Below are 21,903 nucleotides of genomic sequence, written 5' to 3' on the forward strand. Positions count from 1 at the left end.
CTAGACCACCTCCTCCACGCTAGTGGTATCAGAATATCATGGCTTCACTTTCTAACGACAGAAGAAGTTCTTAGTTGAAAATCATCACTTCAACATTTCTACTGAAACATCAGGTCTTCAATGGCTGAATGTTTAATCAGATTGTTGGATAAAGCGTCTCATGTCTGGAAGGAGCTCCAGTCTGTGACCACATTGTGAAGATATGATGTATTTTTTTTTTATCTTAAATATGTTCAGAGCAGCCTCCCCAGCACCACCCCCTCCCTGCTCCTCGCTTCTCCCCTGAGGATCTCCAGGAAGCCCAGCTTGGTTAAGAACTCCAGCCTCTGATGGTCCGTAGGCTGTACCTCGCAGAACACACCCTGAGAACCTGCACATAGAAACATATAACACATATGTGAGCCGTTCGTCCTCTGATCATTGTTGAACGTATTTTTAGCTCTGACCTGTTACATCGGTGTGACACATAGTTGCACCAATGCAGATTTTAAACCCTGTAATGATTTTCTCACCAGCCCAGACAGGATTTTATTTCCTCGTTTGTCAAACATGAAAAAGTGCTGAGCATACCGTTGGCCTTGAGAGCAGTGAGGAGGGCGGTGAGAAGGGTTCGGCTGACACTGACGTCCACAAGTTCAGGCAGGGCGTCCAATCTGAGCTGGGAGGGGAAGTGATAGAGGAGCGAGTCCGGGTATTCCCCCTGATCCTCCTCCATTAGCCGGATCAGGTCCTGCTTAAAAAGAAGCAGACAGGTATTCTGAGAATGTGATGACAGAAGAGATACCTTATTAAGTGGCCTAGTGGTAGAGTGTCCGCCCTGAGACTGGGAGATCAGGGTTCGATTCCTGGTCGGGTCATACCAAAGACTTTGAAAAAATGGGACCCAATGCCTCCCTGCTTGACACTCAGCATTAAGGGGTTGGATTAGGGGGTTAAACCACCAAATGGTTCCTGAGCGCGGCTGTGTCTGCAGCTCACCGCTCCCCCAGGGGATGGGTCAAATGCGGAGAACAAATTTCGCACACACACCTGTGTGTGTGACAACTAATGGGACTTTAAAGTCAGCAGCACAAGTGTGTTTACACATATACAGCACATTGCTCACAGCTGCTGCTGCCTTCTTGAGACCTCAAATGGCCTCACACACTGGCGTGTTTCCACTACAGGAACTTCCCAGCATGTACGTGTCTCCACTTCACCGGGCCATCTAACAGCTGTTTTTCAAGAACTTTTGGAGTAACTGAACAAGAGGAGATGTTTGGTGGAGTAGCTTGGCAGAACTTTTGGTTAACTCACACCGATTGGATGTAACTCAGCAGGAACGGGCATCAGCAGACGTCGTCCAAAACAATTGGCATTTGTAAAGCTACAGTAGAAGAGTTGCTCATGAAGAACTGCGCTGCTTTAAAATGGCCGTCACTGAACTCCCAACACAGAAAAACGCAGCCGATTCCCCCACAACAGCAAGGCTTTGTTGTCACCGAGCGCCATAAAACAACTGAGCTTCTATCAGTCATTGAATACCACATTTCACATCAGACAACTGCTCTCATCCTTCAAATGGATTAAATTATGCTGGATTTCGATGGAAAAAACCTTTTAATGTTATGTTACTGCTGTGGATTATGTTTGGTGCTGATCGATGACATCCCTCACTGCCAAAGATGATGCAATAGGCTGATGTAAATTCCTGAACGGGCGGAATTCATCGTATCGCCCGATCTATTTCCCCCTCCCAGAGTTACCCTGAGGTTCCAACAATGGAAACACACCTACTGTTAGCTTTTATATTGTGTGTTATGAGTTGCTCTTAGCTTCTGCTTCAGCAAGTTTCCCTTTTAGTCAGTTTACTAAATTTGATTGGCTGTGGTGGCCATCTTAAATTGGAATAACTCCAGAAGGAAATCAGTGGATGAACATCCATAGATTTTTTTCAGAAACATTTACTACGATCCGTCCAGCAGCATCCAGCAGTACTGAAGAGTTTGCTTACACTTTAATCTATTGCTTTCAAACTGATTTCAGTGGTTCTTGAGGCAGAAACTCTGACGCCCTCTGCTGACCAGAAACTGCAATCAACCATTTTGTGGTTACGGTAGGTACACTAGTGGAAGGTCTATGGCGTCAGACCAGTGCCACAACCCGTGCACGCGGATTGGGTCCACATTGCGCATGTGAACGGGACTCGCGAGTGAAAATATACATGGCGAGAGGTCATTTGTGCACTGAGAGGGAGCAAACTGTGTCTGTGAGCGCACAAGGATGTGCACAAGTGACAAACCTGTGTGCGCGCGTTGCCAACGAGCACACGGCAGAGGAAAACGTGCGCGCGCGGCAGCCTCTCTCCGCTCGATTTCTGACTCCGCTCGCTCGGCTGTGAAGGGGTTTTGGGACTCTGCAGGCGTGGCCTGTGGCAGATCTTCTCTGTCCTCTGATTTGTTAGTTTACCCCGCACTTTACCCTCTACCTCATTGGCCCATTGACTTCCTGTCGGACCAAAATGATGGGAGCTATATTTATATAAAAAATCTGATATTCAGTAGTTGTTGTCATAGCTCAGCTGGGAGAGCGGGTGACTCTCCCCCTGGAGGATCCAGGTTCGAGTCCAGGCAAGGACATTAGAGTAGATGTCATATTATTTTTTCCTAATTCCTGTGATATTATTTTACAGTTGTGACCGTTCAAATGTAATTAAACGTCCGAATGTTGGCTGGGCAGTGTTTTAAAAAGTGCACATGAGCTAGATGGTTTTAACCATATAAAATTATATTTTTTGTGATACTAGAAAAATACATAATGAAATAAAACTACTGATTGAAAACTTTATGACTGTGGTTGTACAATATATGAGTCACTATTACACTGCAAAGGCCCTTAGAGTGGGGCTTCCAGAGAGAGAGAGAGAGAGAGAGAGAGAGAGAGAGAATTTGTATTCTGTCAAAGTTGTAATATTACTTCAGCCACTCTTGAGAGGAGACTCCAGGTAAAAATAGACTTGTGGGTGTAGGTATGTTCAAGTTTAAAACGTTCTTGCCTCATTAATGTATTGTTTATTTTTTTTCAGCATTTAATTGACAAATTATCCTTTCAAATAATTAATTGATGAGTTACATAATTGTCCATTTAGAATTGTTGAATGGACTGAGTCAAGTTTGGTGCACTTTATATATTTCAAAACATGTTTTTTATTTTAATGATGCATATAAATAATTTAAATGTTAATTTAATGAAATATTTCTATTTTTTCATTACCTCACCCTTGTTTTGACAAAAACGGGACCTTGCTGGATAATATCATGGAGAAACTATTTGTTCACAGTACATGGCTCAGTGAGGATCTGTGTAAAGGAGGAGATACTCAGAAATCTGTCTGCAGATTGTTACAACCCAGACTGGAAGTGGTGGGCTGTAATAAGATAGGAGACCAAACAGAGGAGTGTGTGTGTGTGTGTGTGTGTGTGATTTATTTAACCAAAGTGAGGAACAGAAAATGAAATAATTATTTTAATGTTTAGAGCAGCAGGAACACTGAGAGGCTGCAGGCGCATCAGTGAGTTTGTGGCCGCTGCGCAGGGGGAGGGGGGAGAGGGCTGAAGCAGAAACTACCGTTGTTAAAAGAAATGTGTTTAACTTTGAAAATGTGGGCGCAATTTTAATTGTCAAAAACTCCAGCGAACCATTAGTTCATTTTGCTCAAATAGAAATAGAGGCATGCCTCTAATTCTGGCCCTCCTTCCAATAAAGACCTGGAGCTTGAGTCAAATACAGGCCCGGGCCTGTATTAGAGGATTTCCGGTAATAGCTTTAAACCATCTAAGATGCTTGTTTTGAGTTCTTATGTGGACCATCTGCCCGCTGACTAATTAATGATGACAGAGAAGCCCAGCTGGTGCAGATATGTCTAAGCATTTGTGAGCACGAATCTTCCTGATGCCTCGTTCTGCTCCTTTAAAAATGACGCAGCAGTTCTGCTTCAAACATCGGTACCGGTACGCACGTGCATGTAATTCATTTAATGAGTTCATTGTGCCGCACCATGCTCTGTGCCTCACCTGTGTGTAGGTGTGTGTGTTGGTGCCTTTTGGTGGGTATTTGTCTCTCATGGCAGGAATCCAGCTGGCCTGGCACCGTTTGGCGAAGGAGCGGACGTCCGAGATACCTAGCACACAGCCACAAACACCCAGCTCATCCTCCAGGATGAAGCTGTACTCGGGGCTCAGCGCCAGACATGGGCCCAGACACCTAGAGGATAAAAGGAGGTGCCAACATTAACAAGTTCAGTGAGAAAACACCAGAAAGTTGTTCTTTTGTGCTGACTAACCTGTCTCCAATGACATCTGGGTGAGCCGTGCTGGACTCCTGACCACCCTGAGTCCTCAGGTGAAGCTGGCGAACCATCCGATACAGCTCCACCTACAAACACAGCAGCAGCACACACTACCTATTACTGACTTTTGACTAACCGGGTTGCTCTGACTCTTTTATTGTGGAGGGTGCTAGCCTGAGCCCTACATGGTCCTGTTTGCTAATTTGTTTTATGGCAGCAGCCAGGAGATTTACAGAACTTAAACTATTCTCTAACTTAAGTTCTTACTTTTATGATACTTGATATTTAGAAACAATAAAATAAAATTTCCTTCAGGAAACACATTATGCTCAGAGGCTCCAACGTACTGCAGGTAATTGCTCGGGGACCCCAGGCCACTAGGGACCCTCAGGAGGATGACAAGCTTTAAACCAAGTCAGAAACACAATGTTAGTGAGAGTGAAAAACTGACAGCAATATTTTCCGTTTCACATTCTCTGACGAGGACCACCCTTCTCCCGATTGCATAGCCAATGACTGATCACGCACTGCTGACACCCCCAACCCCTGGTGGAAAAGCTCGTCTGTCCCCAAAGGAGAAACGGCCTCATGGGTCCAATTATGTCACAGCCATCTGGAACTGGACTGGCTTCAGCTATTACACGTTTCACTCTCGGGACAATACACCATCACACACCTTTCTCCCTGTAGAGATGGGATTGTCATGGTTTCATCTACCTTGTCTTTGCTGTGGTAGGGCCTGATGTTGTAGAGGCGAGAGGTAGGGAAGAGAGGAGGAGGATGGGTGAAGAGTTCACTGCTGCTGCCTATTGGGAGGAGCATCTATGCAAAACATAACCACACACACACACACGCACGCACGCACGCACACACACACACACACACACACACACACACACACACGCACGCACGCACGCACGCACGCACGCACACACACACACACACACACACACACACACACCAGACAGGTTTTAGGGCTGGGTTTGACAAAGTTTACTCAGAAATGAGGAAATCTAAAATATGAGTGCGTAAATATGCCACAACCAGCATTTCTCAGACTCTACCTGCACTTCCCCAGACACGCCCCCTTTGAACGCCCATGGCTCTGAGTCCACACCTGACAGGTCCTCTCCTGTAGCCTTCCCACACCCTAATCACAAGAGCAGAATGGACCCAGGAGCAACACAACTGAAATATACCAACAACAATATGTGCGATTTTGGTTGAAGTTAACATTTTTCAGTTTCATGCCTGGTTCACCCCATAATATTCCCTTCTCCATAGAAGAGGTATAGAAAACTGATTTACTCTGACTTTTAGAGAAGGAGAGATAGAGGAAAGCTCCGGCTGACTCACAGTGAAAGCAGTCCCTCCAGGAGCCGAGGCTGGAGCTGTCACTCATCACCCGCCCATCTGATGGACATAAAGACACGAGTCACTCAGATATGATCACGACTCCGCTCTGATAATAGAACCTGTTCAGACCCTTCAATCACACACATTTCCTTAATGGTGAATGACATTACTTGGATTCTTAAAAATACAATAAAAGGAAAGCAGCACACTGGTGAGGTGCACACAAGTACTATAGAGTATCCAAGTATACTGCCAATTCCAACGTTTCATTGACTTTATTAGGTTTAGAGTTCAGATCAAACATACTAGTATAGAATACTCAATGGGCAGTATTAGTAGTTTTATTAGAATTACTAGGCATTACTTGTGTACTGTGTGAGACACGTGTACTACCATAACCACCATCAAGCCCATTCATCTGAACAAGGCTGGTGAATACCCTACATGTGTCCTTACCCAACCAGCATATGAAGGCCTTTGCCACCAGAGCGGTGTTCCTCAGGTCCCACACATAAGGATAAAGGTCATACAGCACTGCCCTGTTGGCTCCGCCCACCACGCTGCAGTGGAGCTGTGCTATGTCTTCACACAGAGACAGGAACCTGGACGCTCGTCCACGCCACTCATCAACCTGAGGACATAATGGACTTGTCTGAATCTATCCGTGTTTCATCACAGGAACCTAAGTGACCTCCTGACTGACCTTCTGGGGTTGTGTCTTCTTGCCGTTAGCGCCGACCAGGTGGCAGTTTGTTTTCAGCCACGTCAGATCCTGCAGCAGCTTCTGGGCTGATGGACCGTGCTCATGGGGGAGATAATGAAGACCAACCAGCAGCCGCACCTGGGCCTCACTCAGCATGCCCTTCCCACCACATACACCCCGACCCGGGAGCTTCTGTGTCCGACCTCCACCTGTAAGTGCTCCAGACCTGGATCCAGGAAGCGGCTGACCGGGCTGATGGGGCTGCTGGTGTGACCTCATTTTCTCCCCCTCTCGTGCCTCCCTCTCCACTTTTCCCAGGGGGGGAGAGGATGGAGGGGAGCTGGAGTTCAGTGGGAAGACTGGGAGTTTGGCCACAGCAGCGTTGGCTCTGAAGGTAGAGACACAGTCGGATCTGTCAGGAGCTTTGGAGCGCGATGATGCAAGAGAGGCACGATGATCTGTTCTCGCAGTCTGCCGACCTACAAAAATGCATCGAACATAATTTTGGCGTAAACAAGAAGTTCAGCTAAAAAACCTTCAAAGTTCATATTTATTTAAATCAATCTAGTCTCATCAAATACAAACAAATCTACAACAGAAAAGGGAAAATGTTCCACTAATGGAGCCTAGAGAAGGCTTTGGAATGCTAAGCATTAGTTTTAATGTTCTGTGGTTGCCATGGTAACTGATTCAGCTGATTCCAAAGTTCAAAGTAAACATGAAACCAGCAGTTATTCTTGCCCTCAGGAAATATGTTGTTTTATTAAACACTAAGACCTAAATCTCAGGAGGGGAAAGCAGTGGGCTACCAACACTGATCACAGAGGTGATCGCCTAGTGGTGACTAGGATGGGTGGGTGGAGCCTCAATCCCATCGGCACATCTTCCCATGAGTTTTCTCTGCAGGGTGGCTGGGCTCTCATTTAGAGATAGGACGAGAAGCTCCGTCATCTGGGAAAGGGCTCAAAGTAGACCCGCTGCTCCTCCACATCAAGAGGAGCCAGTTGAGGTGGCTCGGGCATCTGGTCAGGATGCCTCCTGGACGCCTCCCTGGTAAGGTTTTCCAGGCACATCCAACCAGGAGGAGACCCAACGTAAGACCCAGGACATACTGGAGAGATATATGTCTGCTGGCTAGGGAACATCTTAGGATTCCCTGGAGGAGCTGGCCCAAGTGGCTGGGGAGAAGGAAGTCTGGGCCTCGCTTAGGCTGCTGCCCCCATGACCCGACTCCGGATAAACGGAAGAAAATGGTTGGATGGATGGATTGATGTCTGAATCACCTATGCAACATTAGATTAGGCTAGCAGAATGGATGTTACTTTTAACAGTCGTTAAGGTGCTCTACCAAGAGCTTGGCCTAAATGTCTAAGTTGGACAAGCTGTGGTTAAAGAAGGACAGAAAAACATCATAATTAATATTTACCTGCTTGTAGAGGCTGGTTGAGTTCCTCCATCCAGTCGGTGAGTGCAGCAGTCAGAGCTCTCTCAGGACAATACTCACACACTTCATCTAGAACACAGAAAACACAGTTTCATTCACCACCACCCAGGATCATCTGTCTTCATGTGAGAAAATCATTTCAGGCAGTCTGAATAATTAGACTCTGATGCAGTTCAGGGTAAATATGAAGCTTGGAGTCAAACTTTCATGTATTAAGAAAAACTTCCTCATCACCATTCACACTTCAGGCTAAAAAGAGCACTCATTTATTTTATAATCATTCCTGTCCTCCATCCTATTTCGTCCTAACAAAATGACTTTCCTCTCCTATATTTCATTTCCTCATCCCACCACACAATTACTTCCCCATCACCACCTCTACTGCATCCCATTCATTAGGAAATCACACGCCACAGCGCTTTTCTGTTCAACCCCCCCCCCCCCACACACACACACACACACACCTCTGTTCCATTCATTTAACTGTTAAAGCACATGGAATGCAGTAAAAATGGTAACACACAGCTGTAACATGTTTACAACAATGCTGTAAAGTCTTTTATACTCTTTGGAAACGTGTACATTTAATGTCTAAAACACGCCTTTGAATTGCAAGTGGCTAAAAACATGAAGTACTGGTGCTTTTCTGGTTATTAGCCATCAGCATGATGAGTGTGTTGTTGAGGCTAACAGACGGAGCTTTGATCAATTACTGTAAGATTGTTATGAAGTAATTTGGGTCTTAATTACTGCCCAATGGCTAAGAATGGTGCTAGTTGCTAAGCAACATGAGCTCATTAGACATTTCTCCAACAAGCAAATGGAGTAGCGGCGCCATGAGGTGGTCTGGTGGAGGTATTATTAGCTTATAAACGGAGGACATCTCCAGCCTGTTCCTCCTTCCGTCCCCTCACCGTTCACATCCTCCTTTCCAGTTCGATGCCAGTCTCCCAGTGTGTGCAGTGGGATGTAATTAGCTTCAAACTCGCAGTTGGGATTGAGTAGCAGGCCCCTCAGGTGGCTCCTAATCTGAGGGTCTCGGCCCTTAAAAGGCCCCAGGAAGAGACGCCTGGAATCGTAGTCGTTGGCGTGCAGGTTGTCCCAGATTAGCGGAGGTCGTTGAAGGACAGACTCCACCTCCGCAAGGCTGTCTAAAGACAGTTTCCTGGAGATGACCTTGCTGCCTGTGAGACAGTGAAGGATGGACAGATTGACAAGAATGCTGAAGGTCTGACGAGGGAATCTGTCCACCTAACATCCCTGCCAGTTAATGATGCTCTTTCAAAACAGTCGAGTATCTGAAAAATCAAGTTTTTTTCCCACAGAAACCAATCATTTAAATATTAAGTCATACTTTGAGAGTTTGAGGCGCTGCGTCAGTGAAACATTAGTAAACTGATGTGTTGAGGTAGTGGAGGGTTTTTTCTGACGAGGCAGAAAAAACAGGACGACTGTTTACAGGACAGCAACCTTGCATACTTCCTGTAGTTCTGCTGCATAAGTTGGAGTTGTCAGCTGGGCGCCTTTGCTCAGGAGGACCTCCTCTTTTACAACACAGGGGCATTCGACAATCCACCACTGTGCACTTGTGGAAAGTTAGTGTTCAGCTGGTCAAAGATACAGAGGAACAAATGCTGCTCAGTGCACGTAAAACTGAGTTCTAGCCACTTTTCTGCTTTCTAGGGTCAGTTGGCCGTGGCGGCCATTTTGACTCCAAAGGTTATAGATATAAGTCCTAAATTTACTGTCTGATAGTTTATGATAAATGATTAATCACCCACACTTGTATAGCGCCTTTCAGAGTCAGAGGACTCCAAAGTGCTTTACACTACTTTGTATCATTGATCCATTCACACACTGGTAGTGATGAGCTACAATGTAGCCGCAGCTGCCCTGGAGCGCACTGACAGAGGCGAGGCAAACACAGGCACCACCGACCACCACCACCAAGCAAGGGGGGGTTCAGTGTCTTGCCCAAGGACATAACACCTGAATTCTCTGTCCAGAGCCAGAGTTGAACCTGCAACCTTCTAACATTACTGGACAACTCGCTCAACCTCTTGAGCTATCCAGTGGTTCATAAGATACTTTCCTAATTGACAGACTGTGTTGACTTGAACAGTTGATGTCAACACTTGGGACACTTGGACTGTCAGGATAACTTTACCGCACTTCATAGTATGTGTGTGTGTGTCTACATTTGACCAGGCCTTCTGAAAGGACCACTGTCCAGGGTTAGGGTTTCATGAATGTACTCGGTATCGGCCCGATAGGGTCGCTGGGCGGGACTTGTGCTTAACTCCTGCTGATTGGTCATAACTCAACGTTTCAGCTCATCACCATTAGCGTGTGAATGTGTGTGAATAAGTGACTGACTGACTGTTCACTATTTTTCATATTTCTCATCAAATTGATTTTTACTCGTTTTAATGTTGTGTTTTCCTTTTCTGTGTTTGTTTCATGTTGAAACTGATTCTCTTTTCTGTCACAGAAGAATGGCACCACACACGAACTTCCCAGAGGAACCTTCCCAAGGGAATAATGACGTCCTATCTGAATCCGAATTTCTGACTAGTAGTGTTATGGGCTCGACACACGGGAGGCGACAAACGACGGCGATCAGCGAAATTTGTCGCTGTCGCTTTTATTACCTGTCACACGGGAGGCGATCCGCGGCAGCGGCCAGCGGCAAAGCCGTCTACGCGTTCTGTTCCATGGTGAAATCGAAACTTCCGCTGTTTTGTTTGGCTGTGTCAGGTTGGAGGGAATTAAGGTTATTTAAGCGGTTCAGAGTTAATAAAGTGGTAGATATGATGTTTCACAAGGTGCTGCTAGAGTTATGTGAAATCTTACTTCTGATTTTACTATAAAACATAATAATAATCAACTTCTCCTCCATGTTTACTCGGAGATGTGCGGAGCATCCTGTCCGCTCATTGGTCAGTGAATGAACCCTCCGTTGATTGGTCCTCGTCTGAGCGACAGCGATGAAAAGTTAAAAATGTTTCAACTTTCTGGGATCGCGTCGCTGGGTCATCCGTGCACGACACGTGCACGAGTGCAAAATTTCACACGCACGTTTTTCGCGTTTCGCTTAGTAGGAGGGGGACCCGCGATTATCGCTTTGTCGCGCATGTCTCATTGAAAATGAATGGAGAGGCGATGTCGCCTCCCGTGTGTCGAGCCCATTAGTGTTACACTTTGTGTCTTTGCCAGCTGTCGCCACTCAGTAATCATTTATTTCCTGTACATCCACTCCCTAGGTTTATGGTCTGCACAGTCCTTCAACTCCAGCTTGATTGGTCCTTGTGTTTTGTCATGATTTCCTGTCAGAATGTCACATTTACTATTAAAAGCAATTCCCATTTTTTCTTTTGACAACTCTTTGGTGTCTGTTTCTGGATTGTTTAAAACAACTGTACAACATTAAGACGGTCAAATAGCTCCAACTGTCGCTTCAGATGTAGAAATAGAGAAAAAAGCAAATGGAACTGATAAAACAAACTGAAAGAGTGTGTGGGCGATCCCGAGCGGGTGTGTTTTTGCATGTGGGTGATTGTGCACCTACATCATCTACTTGTTGTGGAGGAGGTTGTGACAAATTTGCACACTCGTGTCTTTGCATGTGTGCATGGTGAGTCTAATAATTAACTAGAAATGATACACCAAATGGGTCATTTTCACCTGTCCATATGACTGTTATATCAGGCAGCAGGTCCTCTCCAACAGTCTGTAGGTAGGGAGACTTGGAGGCACTCGGAGAGCACAGAGACCCACAGTACTCTACAGGAAAGAGACGGGGTAGAAACACGTTTTATGCTGTAGACTCCATCTGGTCACGTCTGCATGATTTGAGTTCTACCTGTAGGGCAGAAAAGGAAGACGTCTGGTTCCCCCAAGAACCGATAAATCTCATTGGTTACTGTGACCTGAGCGTGAGCAAATGAAGTGAAGGCCTCGCTGTCGGCCTGACACATGGAGTGATCGATATCATCAAAGAGAATGGCAAATGCCTGGCAGCCCAAGTCTGAGACCTGACGGAGGGAGGGAGAGAGAGAGAGAGGAGGTTTTATTATAAGAGACTGAATAAACATGCTTGGTTGTGAAATCTGTTGTATTGCTGTTATGAGAAACCTGTTTCAGCTTGCGTTTGAGCAGCGTGAGGTCACAGGAGGAAGAGAAGACAATATCCTGACCAGGAGAGAGAGCGTAAACAAATCTCAGCCCTCTGGACTGAGCCTCTGCTATAAGAGTACGCAACTGAGCTGAGAGAGAAACGGAGGTAGAGAAGGAAATGAATCATAAAGAAGAAGAGAGACTACACCACACATACTGACCAAACTGGTGAATAAAGCACAGAAGAGGATTTTAGTTTGGATGGCAACAGCATGACAGCTCCTCTGACTAGATGCATCATTGGTCAGCCAGAAGAGTGGTGTGGTCTTACTGCCTGTTGTTTTTTAAATAATCATTCAGCGAGCTGTCTTTTAAAGCTTGCTGGGGATTTGAAGATGGTCTGCATCACGATTATCTTTGGTTTTATAGCTGCTAGAAGTCAAGAGTTTCTTTTCTATGTGCTGGCTCAGAGCAAGATCAGCCAGGAAACCTTCTGTTAATCCTAAATCTGATCCTGTTAAATATTCAAAATTTGCTAAAATTTATGTAGTAATTCAAATGTTTTTGCCAAAGATAATTTATTTTGTTCGGTCATATTTGATTACAGAATAAACAAATCAAAACTGTAATTATTATGTTCGGCGCCCATCTGGTGACAATGAGGGGAAAAAAAGTAACTTGTGGCCACGACCTATTAATGCATTCCCACGAGATATTAATACGTGGCCACAAGTTATTTTTTTCCTCAATGTCACCAGACGGGCACCGTAATTATGGACAATACTGAAACTGTCATTACCAGTTATACACCGAGTTGGGAAACACAAACCACAGCTCACACTTTAAGAAGACTTCAAATACAGATTCTGGTCAGCAGGGGGCATAGTTGTGCTGTTTCATGGTTATATATTATGGTTAGCATGCTAAAATCAACATAATGTTACAAATGTTAGCTTTAAACATACACCAACTAATTAAGTCGAAGGTTTTTCTTGACCAATCAGCCACAAAAATAGATAGAACTGCCATAAAAGCAGAAAAGAGCTGCCAAAAATGTTCAAATGGAGTAAGTAGGAACAAAATTTGAGTTTCAGAAGTATCACAGTCTGGAAAATATGACAAAACCTGAGAGTATGACAAAACATCTGTCAGATATAACATCTGTCACAGAGCATAAATATGATATTCTAAATATATGTGTTGTCATGTGTCATATGCTGCCTGTCTGTTTTGCCTTCATTCTGCCTTTTTTATTTCCATTGACTTTTTTAGAAAACAATTGTACGACATCTTTGTATTTCTTCAGTTTCAGCAGGTTTTAAGCATCTAATCCACATAGCATAAACTTGCATGAACTAACATAATTCCTCTTCCTTACGATTATGATATAAACATGAGAGACTGGACTGCGTAAAAATTGCAGATTCTTCTATGGTTGTAATAAAATAGTAGTGCACTACAACATCAAAAAAGCCATTTCACTCATTGCTTTTAAAGTCACCAAGCACTTTCTCAGAGTTGATTCATTTTATGGCAGCTTGTCAGTTAGACTTTTATCCAACTGCTGCTCCGCTTCACCAAAGTAAGTCAAGATGCACGGATGAGTAAAGAGCATGGTGGACGGATAAATAGGAGGCTTTTACCTTCCTCCTCTGGAGAATACACTTCCCTCCATAACAGTCTGTGCTTCAGGTCGTCTTTTGGACCATACAGGTAGGTGTTCAGCCCCCAGAGCTGCATCCTAAAAGGTGTGGCAACATTTTAGAGAGTTTTAACTTATGAAAAAGAAGCTAAAGGACTACATAATCAGAATATCTACTTCTCAACTGTTCTTTCCATACACAGTGCTTCAGTGCATAAGGATCCACCCTCAGTAAGGCAGAAACCACACAGAGAACCATGTAACAGAACTGTGCTCAAAAGAGAACATGTTTAATGGGACTTCTTGATGCAGTATCATGTGTAAAATGTACTTTACTTGTTTCCCATCCTTATTTATGAGAATATTTACATTAAAAACCTTCAATTGCACACTTTGTAGCTTTGGATTATAAGCAATGAGATTCTAAATTCATGAAAATCTACGGGAAAATATCGATGGACAAACCACCCAAGATGGCAATCATAATAAAATAAAAAATAAAAAACAATTAGATAAATGGAAATTAATGGTTTTTATTTTTACTTTCTCATCTCTCTAAAATAAAACACTTCAAATACAAGCCGTTTACTTCAGATACTTAAAAATTTACTAGACTGACAACCACACTGTTCCAAAAGATCACACAGTGGTTGTCCTCTCTGCTGATTTGTCTTCTGAAGCACCCCATCAGGGTGATAAAGATGCTGGCATGTGGTTACCATGGTGACCTTAATAAGCACCTTTGAAAAAGCACCCACATTTATTTTGATCTTGGTTCTCGTTACAATTAAGGTCACTCATCAAAACGTACTTTTATACGAAGCTTGTATTACAAATGAAAAAAATCCAGATTTATTTTCGTGGTTTCTTCAAAGGTCTTGTTTATCAATAAACTTTGTAAAACTTGCTTCTTTTGAAATGCCATTGGTCAATATGAGCTCCTGAACATTTTCTTCCACCCCCGTCGCCTGCATTAGCCACAGACAGAAAATCGACTGGATCAGAAAAAGTAAGTCGCTTCCATGTTACAGGGATTCATGGCCTTGCCCACCTTGACATGCAACTGCAGAATGTTATATTGATTTAACGTTCCAGGGGAGATAAAGCACGCCTCACCTTGTAGAAGCTAACCATTAGCGTTAGCAACTTCACAACATGGCAGAACATGCTTGGGCCTGAGTGATCATAAACGTTACAGAGCAAACAGAGACAGCGGAAGAGTTGTGGTGCTATTAGATGTTTGAATATCATAAATATTAATGTGTAAGACTCCTAATCCTGCCGTTTCTCCCACCACCATCTCTCAGACAAACTTCTTCACCTCCTGAAACAAGAGGGCGTGTGCTTTCATTCCACAGAAAACTACTCACAAGGCATTCAGTCATAGCCGAGGCCGCTGCACATTTATTGATAAAATAAGTGAATGAGACACTTAAGGAAGTGCATCTGTGTTGGAATGTTAAGGCTCCGTCCGAGAACGGGAGGACAGCACAAACAAACCAGAAGAAAACAGATTCACTGCATATTGATGTTGAGGCTTCAAGGCTGCATCAGTTACAGGAAACAAGCTTCTGAACTATAAATACAAACTAGTACTCAGAGCCATGGACGTAATTTTTACTTTAGAAGTGGGGGGGGGGGGCATGGGGGGGGGGGGTATCTTTACAGTATGCTCTAATGGGAAACAGGCTTCAACACAAACGGTTGTTTTCCACTTGGTCCTAGAGCTCAACCAGTGTCAATTTAATATAGCTTAATATTGTTTTTGGATGGTAAAAAGTGCAGGGGTCAAAACTTGACTTTGGAAAAAGTGGGGGGGACATGTCCCCCCTGTCCCCCCCAAAAATTACGTCCATGCTCAGAGCAAAACAATACCTGCACCTGAAAGGCCATTCACACACACCAACAAGCATTAATGTTCCTGTCTTTGGGCCCTTTTCTTGTCTTCAGCAGGACGGCGCTGTTCTCACTCTGCGTGTCACTTCCTGGACAGATGGTATGTGAGCTGTCTCCACAAAATGCCAAGTTTACCTACACGCCTAAAACCCACAGTCACACACACACAAACTTGGATCCTGTATTCAGATCTACAGCAATACTCTGTCAAACCTGAGCAGCAGTAAGTAAATTACGCTTCCAGCTCCACTAGACTCCCCAAAAACCTTTCTATGAATAAATCTGGAGCCCACACACTCATCTGCTGACGAGGTTCTGACGCAGATCAGATCTTGTCTTCATACACCGGTGCCCAGTGTGCTAATTCACACGTCACAGCGACGCTCTGTTTAGCATAATTTAAAACCTTTGACCAGAGCCTATATTTACACTGATTTTATTATGGAAAGAAAGCAGACTCTCATTTATTATTAATTACTAAACTATAAACCTGTGTTCCAGCTTTGAAAAGGGGTTTAAGGGTTTTATTTTTGTAGATACACTTCGTGCGACATTAAAAATTAATTGGTTTCCTTTCAGCTGCAAAAACACATGAGCAGAATGAGTAAGCATGAAAACAGAATGCTGCATTCTTCGACGGTGAAGGCATTAACAGCATGTTCGTGACACTTACCCCCTCGCTGATTCACGTTTTTTGTTGAAATAAAAAGAAAAAGGGACGCTTTGTTTGGATGTCACTTTGCTGTTGATGTTGATGGGAGCTGAGTCATACATTAAGAGCTTGTCTTTTTGAGGAAACGTTAATGTCTTTTTTTTGAGTATGGAGTTACTTTTAGCTGTGACTCGGATTGTTGATCATTTAGTCCCTCCTTCAGATGCTTTGTCTGTTTTGGATGAAATGTAGACGTGAAGCTATGATGTGCAGTGGCGCATTTCTGATATTCTTGCTGTTTAACGAAGCATCATTTGTGCGTGCCCCCCCCCCCCCCCCCCGAAATTAATGCAATGTACCCGAACGCTGCAATATCCGAGTAACTAATAGGTGGAGTTGATGAAACGAGCGAGACAAACTCACCGTGGTAACTCCATCTCTGGTTTAGAGGTGTACGACCGCTGTCTTTTTTTTTTCTGCTGTGATCTAAAAATTACCCAGTTACTGACCTCTTCCATCGATGCTATGTTTGTTTTAGCCCCCAAACCCGTCTCGTTTTCCAGTTTGAGTAGTTTACTGTGACCCTAGCAGAATCCTCCACTACTACATGCCGTGCAGCAGCAAGTATGTGAACAAAAATTCAGCCTGCTGCCTGTTCAGAGAGAAAGTACAACAGTCCCTCGCTATAACATGGTTTACCCTTCGCAGCTTTGCTGTTTCACAGATTCTTTCTGTCAATGAATAAAAGGCGACAATGGTAACTGGCATTAACAAAAATCCAATCAGAAAATGGAAAACATAAGCAAACAGAAAAATAGAACCAACTGGACTAGACGAGAAAACAACCAATCAGAATCTAGATCCAGCCGCTGTTAGAACAAGCGGCCGGTAAATGTGACCGTCTGAAAAGTCTTTGCTTGGTGTGTACACATCCAGGGTCTCTCCTGGTTTTAAAGGTTACAGTGGCAACAGGGGCAGGAGAGCAGTGGAGTATTAGACCCTAACCGAACGCAAGGAGTGGTGCATCTGGTTAATTTATTGTTTTCATGATGCTGCTTTGGCAATAATCAGCGTTCGTTGTTCTAGTGGTGTTTTTGTGAGGATGAACATCCTGGCAGCCTATAGAAGGGTTCAGGCAGCTCACTTTACATATTTAGTTAAGTGAAAACTAATAAAGACACCTAAAAACAATTGTTACCCTTAGCACAATTGTGCATGCTCTTCATTACTGGGCATTGACAGTGTTTAAACAAGAGAGGAAAGTGTGTGTGAGGGTGGGGACCACATGGACATGGAAGTGTGCAACCTCTGGCTAACCAGTAGTGAAGGAGAGCTCCGTCAGGGGGTGTGAGACTGCTAACTATGTTGTAAAATGAAAGGTTTTCACTACTGCTGCAATTCTGATTTGGTCCGGTTTTCCAGCCCCCGGAGGCCTAGCCTGATCAGCCAGCCCCATGCGGCTGGGAACTCTCCTATTCAGATAACCCCACCCCCTGATAATTCTAACCGAGCCAATCAGAGTTGAGCAGCGTACATCACACAGGAGGAATTGAACGAAATTTTACTGTTTTAGCAGCTGACTTCACCTTGTGCAGTACTTTTTTTGTTTTCTCTAGAATGGAAGCTTCCCTAACCTAATACCTCATTGACCTCGTGTGATTTCATTAGCTATTATTTTCTGATACGTTCTATTAAAAATCACTGAACGTTTAAGCAAATTTAAAAAATGTGCTGAAACAAGATCTACGAGCAGAGATTGATGGTTAAATGTTGCCAGAAAACAAATTATTATTATTATTATTCAGCAAGAAAATGATTGACAGGAGGCTTACCATTGAAAAAGAACTTTCCTCTGATCCATAGACCAGGGGCGACCGTAGAAACCTGGAGGGAAACAAATATTAAATGAGAAAAAACAAGACCGGACTACTAACAGCTTTGGAATGTCACATTTAAAATATTCCTGTTGACTTGTGCTCTTGATCAACATCCAGTCAGCACAATATGACTCAGTCTTATTTATATCAAGATGTGTGCTGATAAGCTTACATTTTATAGGATAAAGAGTGGCAAGAGATGGAGCCTAATGGTTACTCATATAATGAAAACATGATTGGGTCCATGATTGGGTAGAATGCCTTCTCCAGGTCAGGGATGAGGTTCTGCCTCAAGTGGAGGAGTTTAAATATCTTCGGGTCTTGTTCACGAGTGAGGGAAAGATGAAGCGTGAGATCAATAGGCGGATTGGAGCTGCCGTGTCTGCAATGATGCGGGCGTTGTACTGATCTGTCGTGGTGAAGAGAAAGCTAAGCTGGAAGGCAAAGCTTCCAATTTACCAGTAGATCTACGTTCCTACCCTCACCTATGGTCATGAGCTTTGGGTAAATGGTAAATGGTAAATGGCCTGTATTTGATATAGCGCCTTCTAGAGTCCTGGAACCCCCCAAGGCGCTTTACATCACAATCAGTCATTCACCCATTCACACACACATTCACACACTGGTGGGGATGAGCTACGATGTAGCCACAGCTGCCCTGGGGCGTATTGACAGAGGTGAGGCTCCCGAGCACTGGCGCTAATGGTCCCTCCAACCACCACCAGCAGGCAAGGGGGATTAAGTGTCTTGCCCAAGGACACAACGACAGCGACAGACTGAGCGGGGCTCGAACCTGCAACCTTCCGATAACGGGGTGAGCACTTAGTTCCAGTGCCACCGTCGCCCACCATGGGTAGTGACCGAAAGAACGAGATCGCGGATACAAGCGGCAAAAATGTTTTCTCCACAGGGTGGCTGGGCTCTCCCTTGATAGGGTGAGAAGCTCGGTCATCCAGGAGGGACTCAGAGTAGACCCGCTGCTCCGCCACATTGAAAGGAGCCAGTTGAGGTGGCTCGAGCTTCTGGTCAGGATGTCTCCTGGACGCCTCCCTGGTGAGGTTTTTGGGCACATCCAACTGGGAGGAGACCCAGGGAAGATTCAGGACACGTTGGAGGGACTACTGGACCATTCCCATCTGTACCGGGTCGGCCCGGGCCGGGTAGCCCCAGTCGGCCCCAGCCTGGCCCGGTTGATTCCACACATCCTTGTCTGAAGCCCATGTGGGCTGATTCTACCCACCAGTCAGAGGCTTGCTCTAATGGAAGGTGTGAATTTGCTGTCAGCAGTGGGTGTGTTGGCCCTGGTCGGCCTGAAGCAGACCCCCTCGAGAAGAGGGCTAAGAATGAGCCTTGGTTGGCCCGGAAAAATACCAGGCCACCCAGATATGTAAACAACCTACGCTACCCGGGCCGACCCGGTACAGATGGGAATGGCCCATAAGTCTCTCAGCTGGCCAGGGAACACCTTAGGATTCCCCCGGATACAGCCTTTTTTTTACCACATCAAACAAAGGGTAAAGAAAAGTTTTTTTATTTTGTAATAGAACGATAAGAAGATGGTTACTTCACCATTTTTAGAAATAAAAAAGAGAATGCTGTTTTTGGTCATAAAGGAACAATTAGTTTTGGATCACAGATAGCCTGGGTAGAAGTTCCAGTGTGGTGTTTGCAAACCACACAAAATGAGCTGAGATCTTTCAGCTCCTACTCGGCCACCTCTCGCTGCATGTGTCCTCATTTATCTGCAGACAGAGTCTCCGCCATGTTTTCTATTTTTAGAAATGAGAACATCTCCAGTGTCCCTTTGTGTTTTGAATAAGTCTAGAGAGCAAAAGTGTGTGTGTGTGTGTGTGTGTGTGTGTGTGTGTGTGTGTGTGTGTGTGTGTGTGTGTGTGTGTGTGTGTGTGTGTGTGTGTGTGTGTAAATGGGTCAGACTGAGAAGTAAATAAAATACAATCTAAGCACTTTTGTCTGCATGCCCATGGGGTTGTTTTTTTATTGCTTTAGGGTGCATGTGTGAGGCTGAGACAGGAGAAAAAAAGAATTGCCAGTAAAGAATGAGATCTATTTTAGTGAGATTTAATAGAACGAGAAAGTCCAATGAAAATAAAGAAGCTATACAGTTGCAAATCTGCACAAAATGACTAAAAACATGACTTTACTTCTGCTTAGGCTTCTTCAGACAGACCGATAAAATAAATATGTCTGCAACTCTTAGTTTATAACATGCATAAACAATCTGTTAACCATTTGAAGAAGACATCTCAGCATGGGTTTTAATGTTGATAAAATGTGTTTGTCTTTCATTTTGTTCTTCCCTGATGCATCAACAATTGCAAATTAAACCTACAGAAAAACATATTAAAATATGTAACTGTGGAACATCACAGGGTCAAAACTATGAACAAGATTTGTATTTTAGATGTGTGTTATTTGCTGCCGGTGTGTTTTACTATCATTCTGTCAACTTAACAAATATTAAAACAATCCTAGATGAAACATCTGATTTAAAATAACTTTCAATTAATCTTATTTGTTATTTTTCCAGTATTGGTAGATATGTTTCATGTTGTATATAAAAGCAATAAGATATGGTAGAAAATGAATTTGTATCTAGACAACAATCTATTATCAAAACCTCATTATTCCAGTAATAAATGTGACCTGTAAAGGCATTGTCGTGGCTCTCTTTATTCACATCTGTTTTTCTCAGCTTGAGAATGCTGGCTTTCTTTTGTCATCCTCATCATTATAAGCAGGCTGTCAGTGTTCCCAGATCTCCGTCAGCATCACTTTTCCTATTGTAGTGCTCCAGCATCATCCTCACCTTGCTTATTTCTAACACATAACTCTTGTAAGTCGCTTTGGACAAAAGCGTCTGCTAAATACATAAACATAATAAACCCGAGCACCATGCTACAGACAGCAGCCCATCTCATCTCCACTTCAGGCTTGGCTGATTCCTACATCCTTTCCCACAGACCTCCATCCTTCTCCTGCCTTCATAAATATATTCATCAACACCTCCACGCCCATTTACAGCGTTCACACAGCGTTTGTCTTCAAATGCATGATAAATTAAAATAACTGAGAACAATAAAAAAATGAAAAATAAAAACATATGATGAGGAAGGGAGGTCATTCATAAATGAAGTCGGCCGCTCTCACCTTCCACCACCCCACAAAGGAACTGCCTCTCCTCCTCCATTCTGCTCCTGCTCGGCTCCGCTGCCTCCCTCCGCTCCCGGTCAGCCACTAACGAGCTACGGAACACGCTTTCTCCGTCCGCCAGCTCAGTGTCCGGGGATTTTCATGTTCTTCATTCTTCTCATTGACATGCTTCCTCGTCTCCCTCTCATCCACCTCCTCCTCACCACCGGTCACTACATCGCTGATTCTCTTGTGCTGCGTTCACGCGCTCTCCGGAAAAAGCGGCTTGTTGCTGGTATGCAATCAGACAACAAAATCTAAATACAAGTAAAGTTTCCGCTGTTGTAAAAAGTCGTTATGGCCCACTTACGACATTAAAACAGGTACAGTTTAAAGGTGTGGTTCACTGAAAATAAAATTAATAATTAGATGAGTTTTTCATGCAGTCTGAGCATGAATAGTCTCCACCTATCTGCTGCATTAGCTTCTGATAGAAAATAGATGGTGAAAATGTAGGGTTAGAAAAGCCTGACAGATCTACGTCACACTGCTGGGCTGCTAACTCACATGCATTGAGCTTAAAGCCTAATTTATACTTCTTCGTGAGCTCCGCGAGGGAGAGACACACACGCAGTGACAGGAGACATTTTGCTTTCCTGGGGAGTGATTGAAAACAGTTCCCCACCAGAACAACAGAGGGTGGAGCACTATTCTGAAGTATCCTGTCACCATTACAGTCA

The 21,903-nt window shown here is 44.1% G+C and overlaps 1 protein-coding gene across 2 annotated transcripts; it reads right to left on the reverse strand.

The window, feature by feature from the left end:
- Nucleotides 1–94: 94 nt before the first annotated feature.
- si:dkey-183c6.8 (protein O-GlcNAcase) lies at nucleotides 95–21,367 on the reverse strand. 2 transcript variants are annotated; one of them, XM_015946287.3, is made up of 17 exons: nucleotides 21,182–21,367; nucleotides 17,969–18,020; nucleotides 13,590–13,687; nucleotides 11,965–12,095; nucleotides 11,693–11,864; nucleotides 11,515–11,613; nucleotides 8,745–9,014; nucleotides 7,813–7,899; nucleotides 6,387–6,865; nucleotides 6,140–6,314; nucleotides 5,684–5,740; nucleotides 5,392–5,477; nucleotides 5,045–5,149; nucleotides 4,322–4,413; nucleotides 4,053–4,242; nucleotides 571–730; nucleotides 95–370 (listed from the first exon to the last, which is right to left on the reverse strand). In XM_015946287.3, the coding sequence occupies exons 1-17, from the start codon at nucleotides 21,219–21,221 to the stop codon at nucleotides 234–236; spliced, it is 2,430 nt and encodes an 809-aa protein (XP_015801773.1). In that variant the 5' UTR covers nucleotides 21,222–21,367; the 3' UTR covers nucleotides 95–233. The 2 variants fall into 2 exon arrangements, with proteins under 2 accessions (XP_015801773.1, XP_015801772.1); XM_015946286.3 differs by having other exon boundaries at nucleotides 571–733.
- Nucleotides 21,368–21,903: the final 536 nt, after the last annotated feature.

The sequence above is a fragment of the Nothobranchius furzeri genome, chromosome 2 (genome assembly GCF_043380555.1).
Source record: "Nothobranchius furzeri strain GRZ-AD chromosome 2, NfurGRZ-RIMD1, whole genome shotgun sequence".
Taxonomy (NCBI): Eukaryota; Metazoa; Chordata; class Actinopteri; order Cyprinodontiformes; family Nothobranchiidae; genus Nothobranchius; species Nothobranchius furzeri.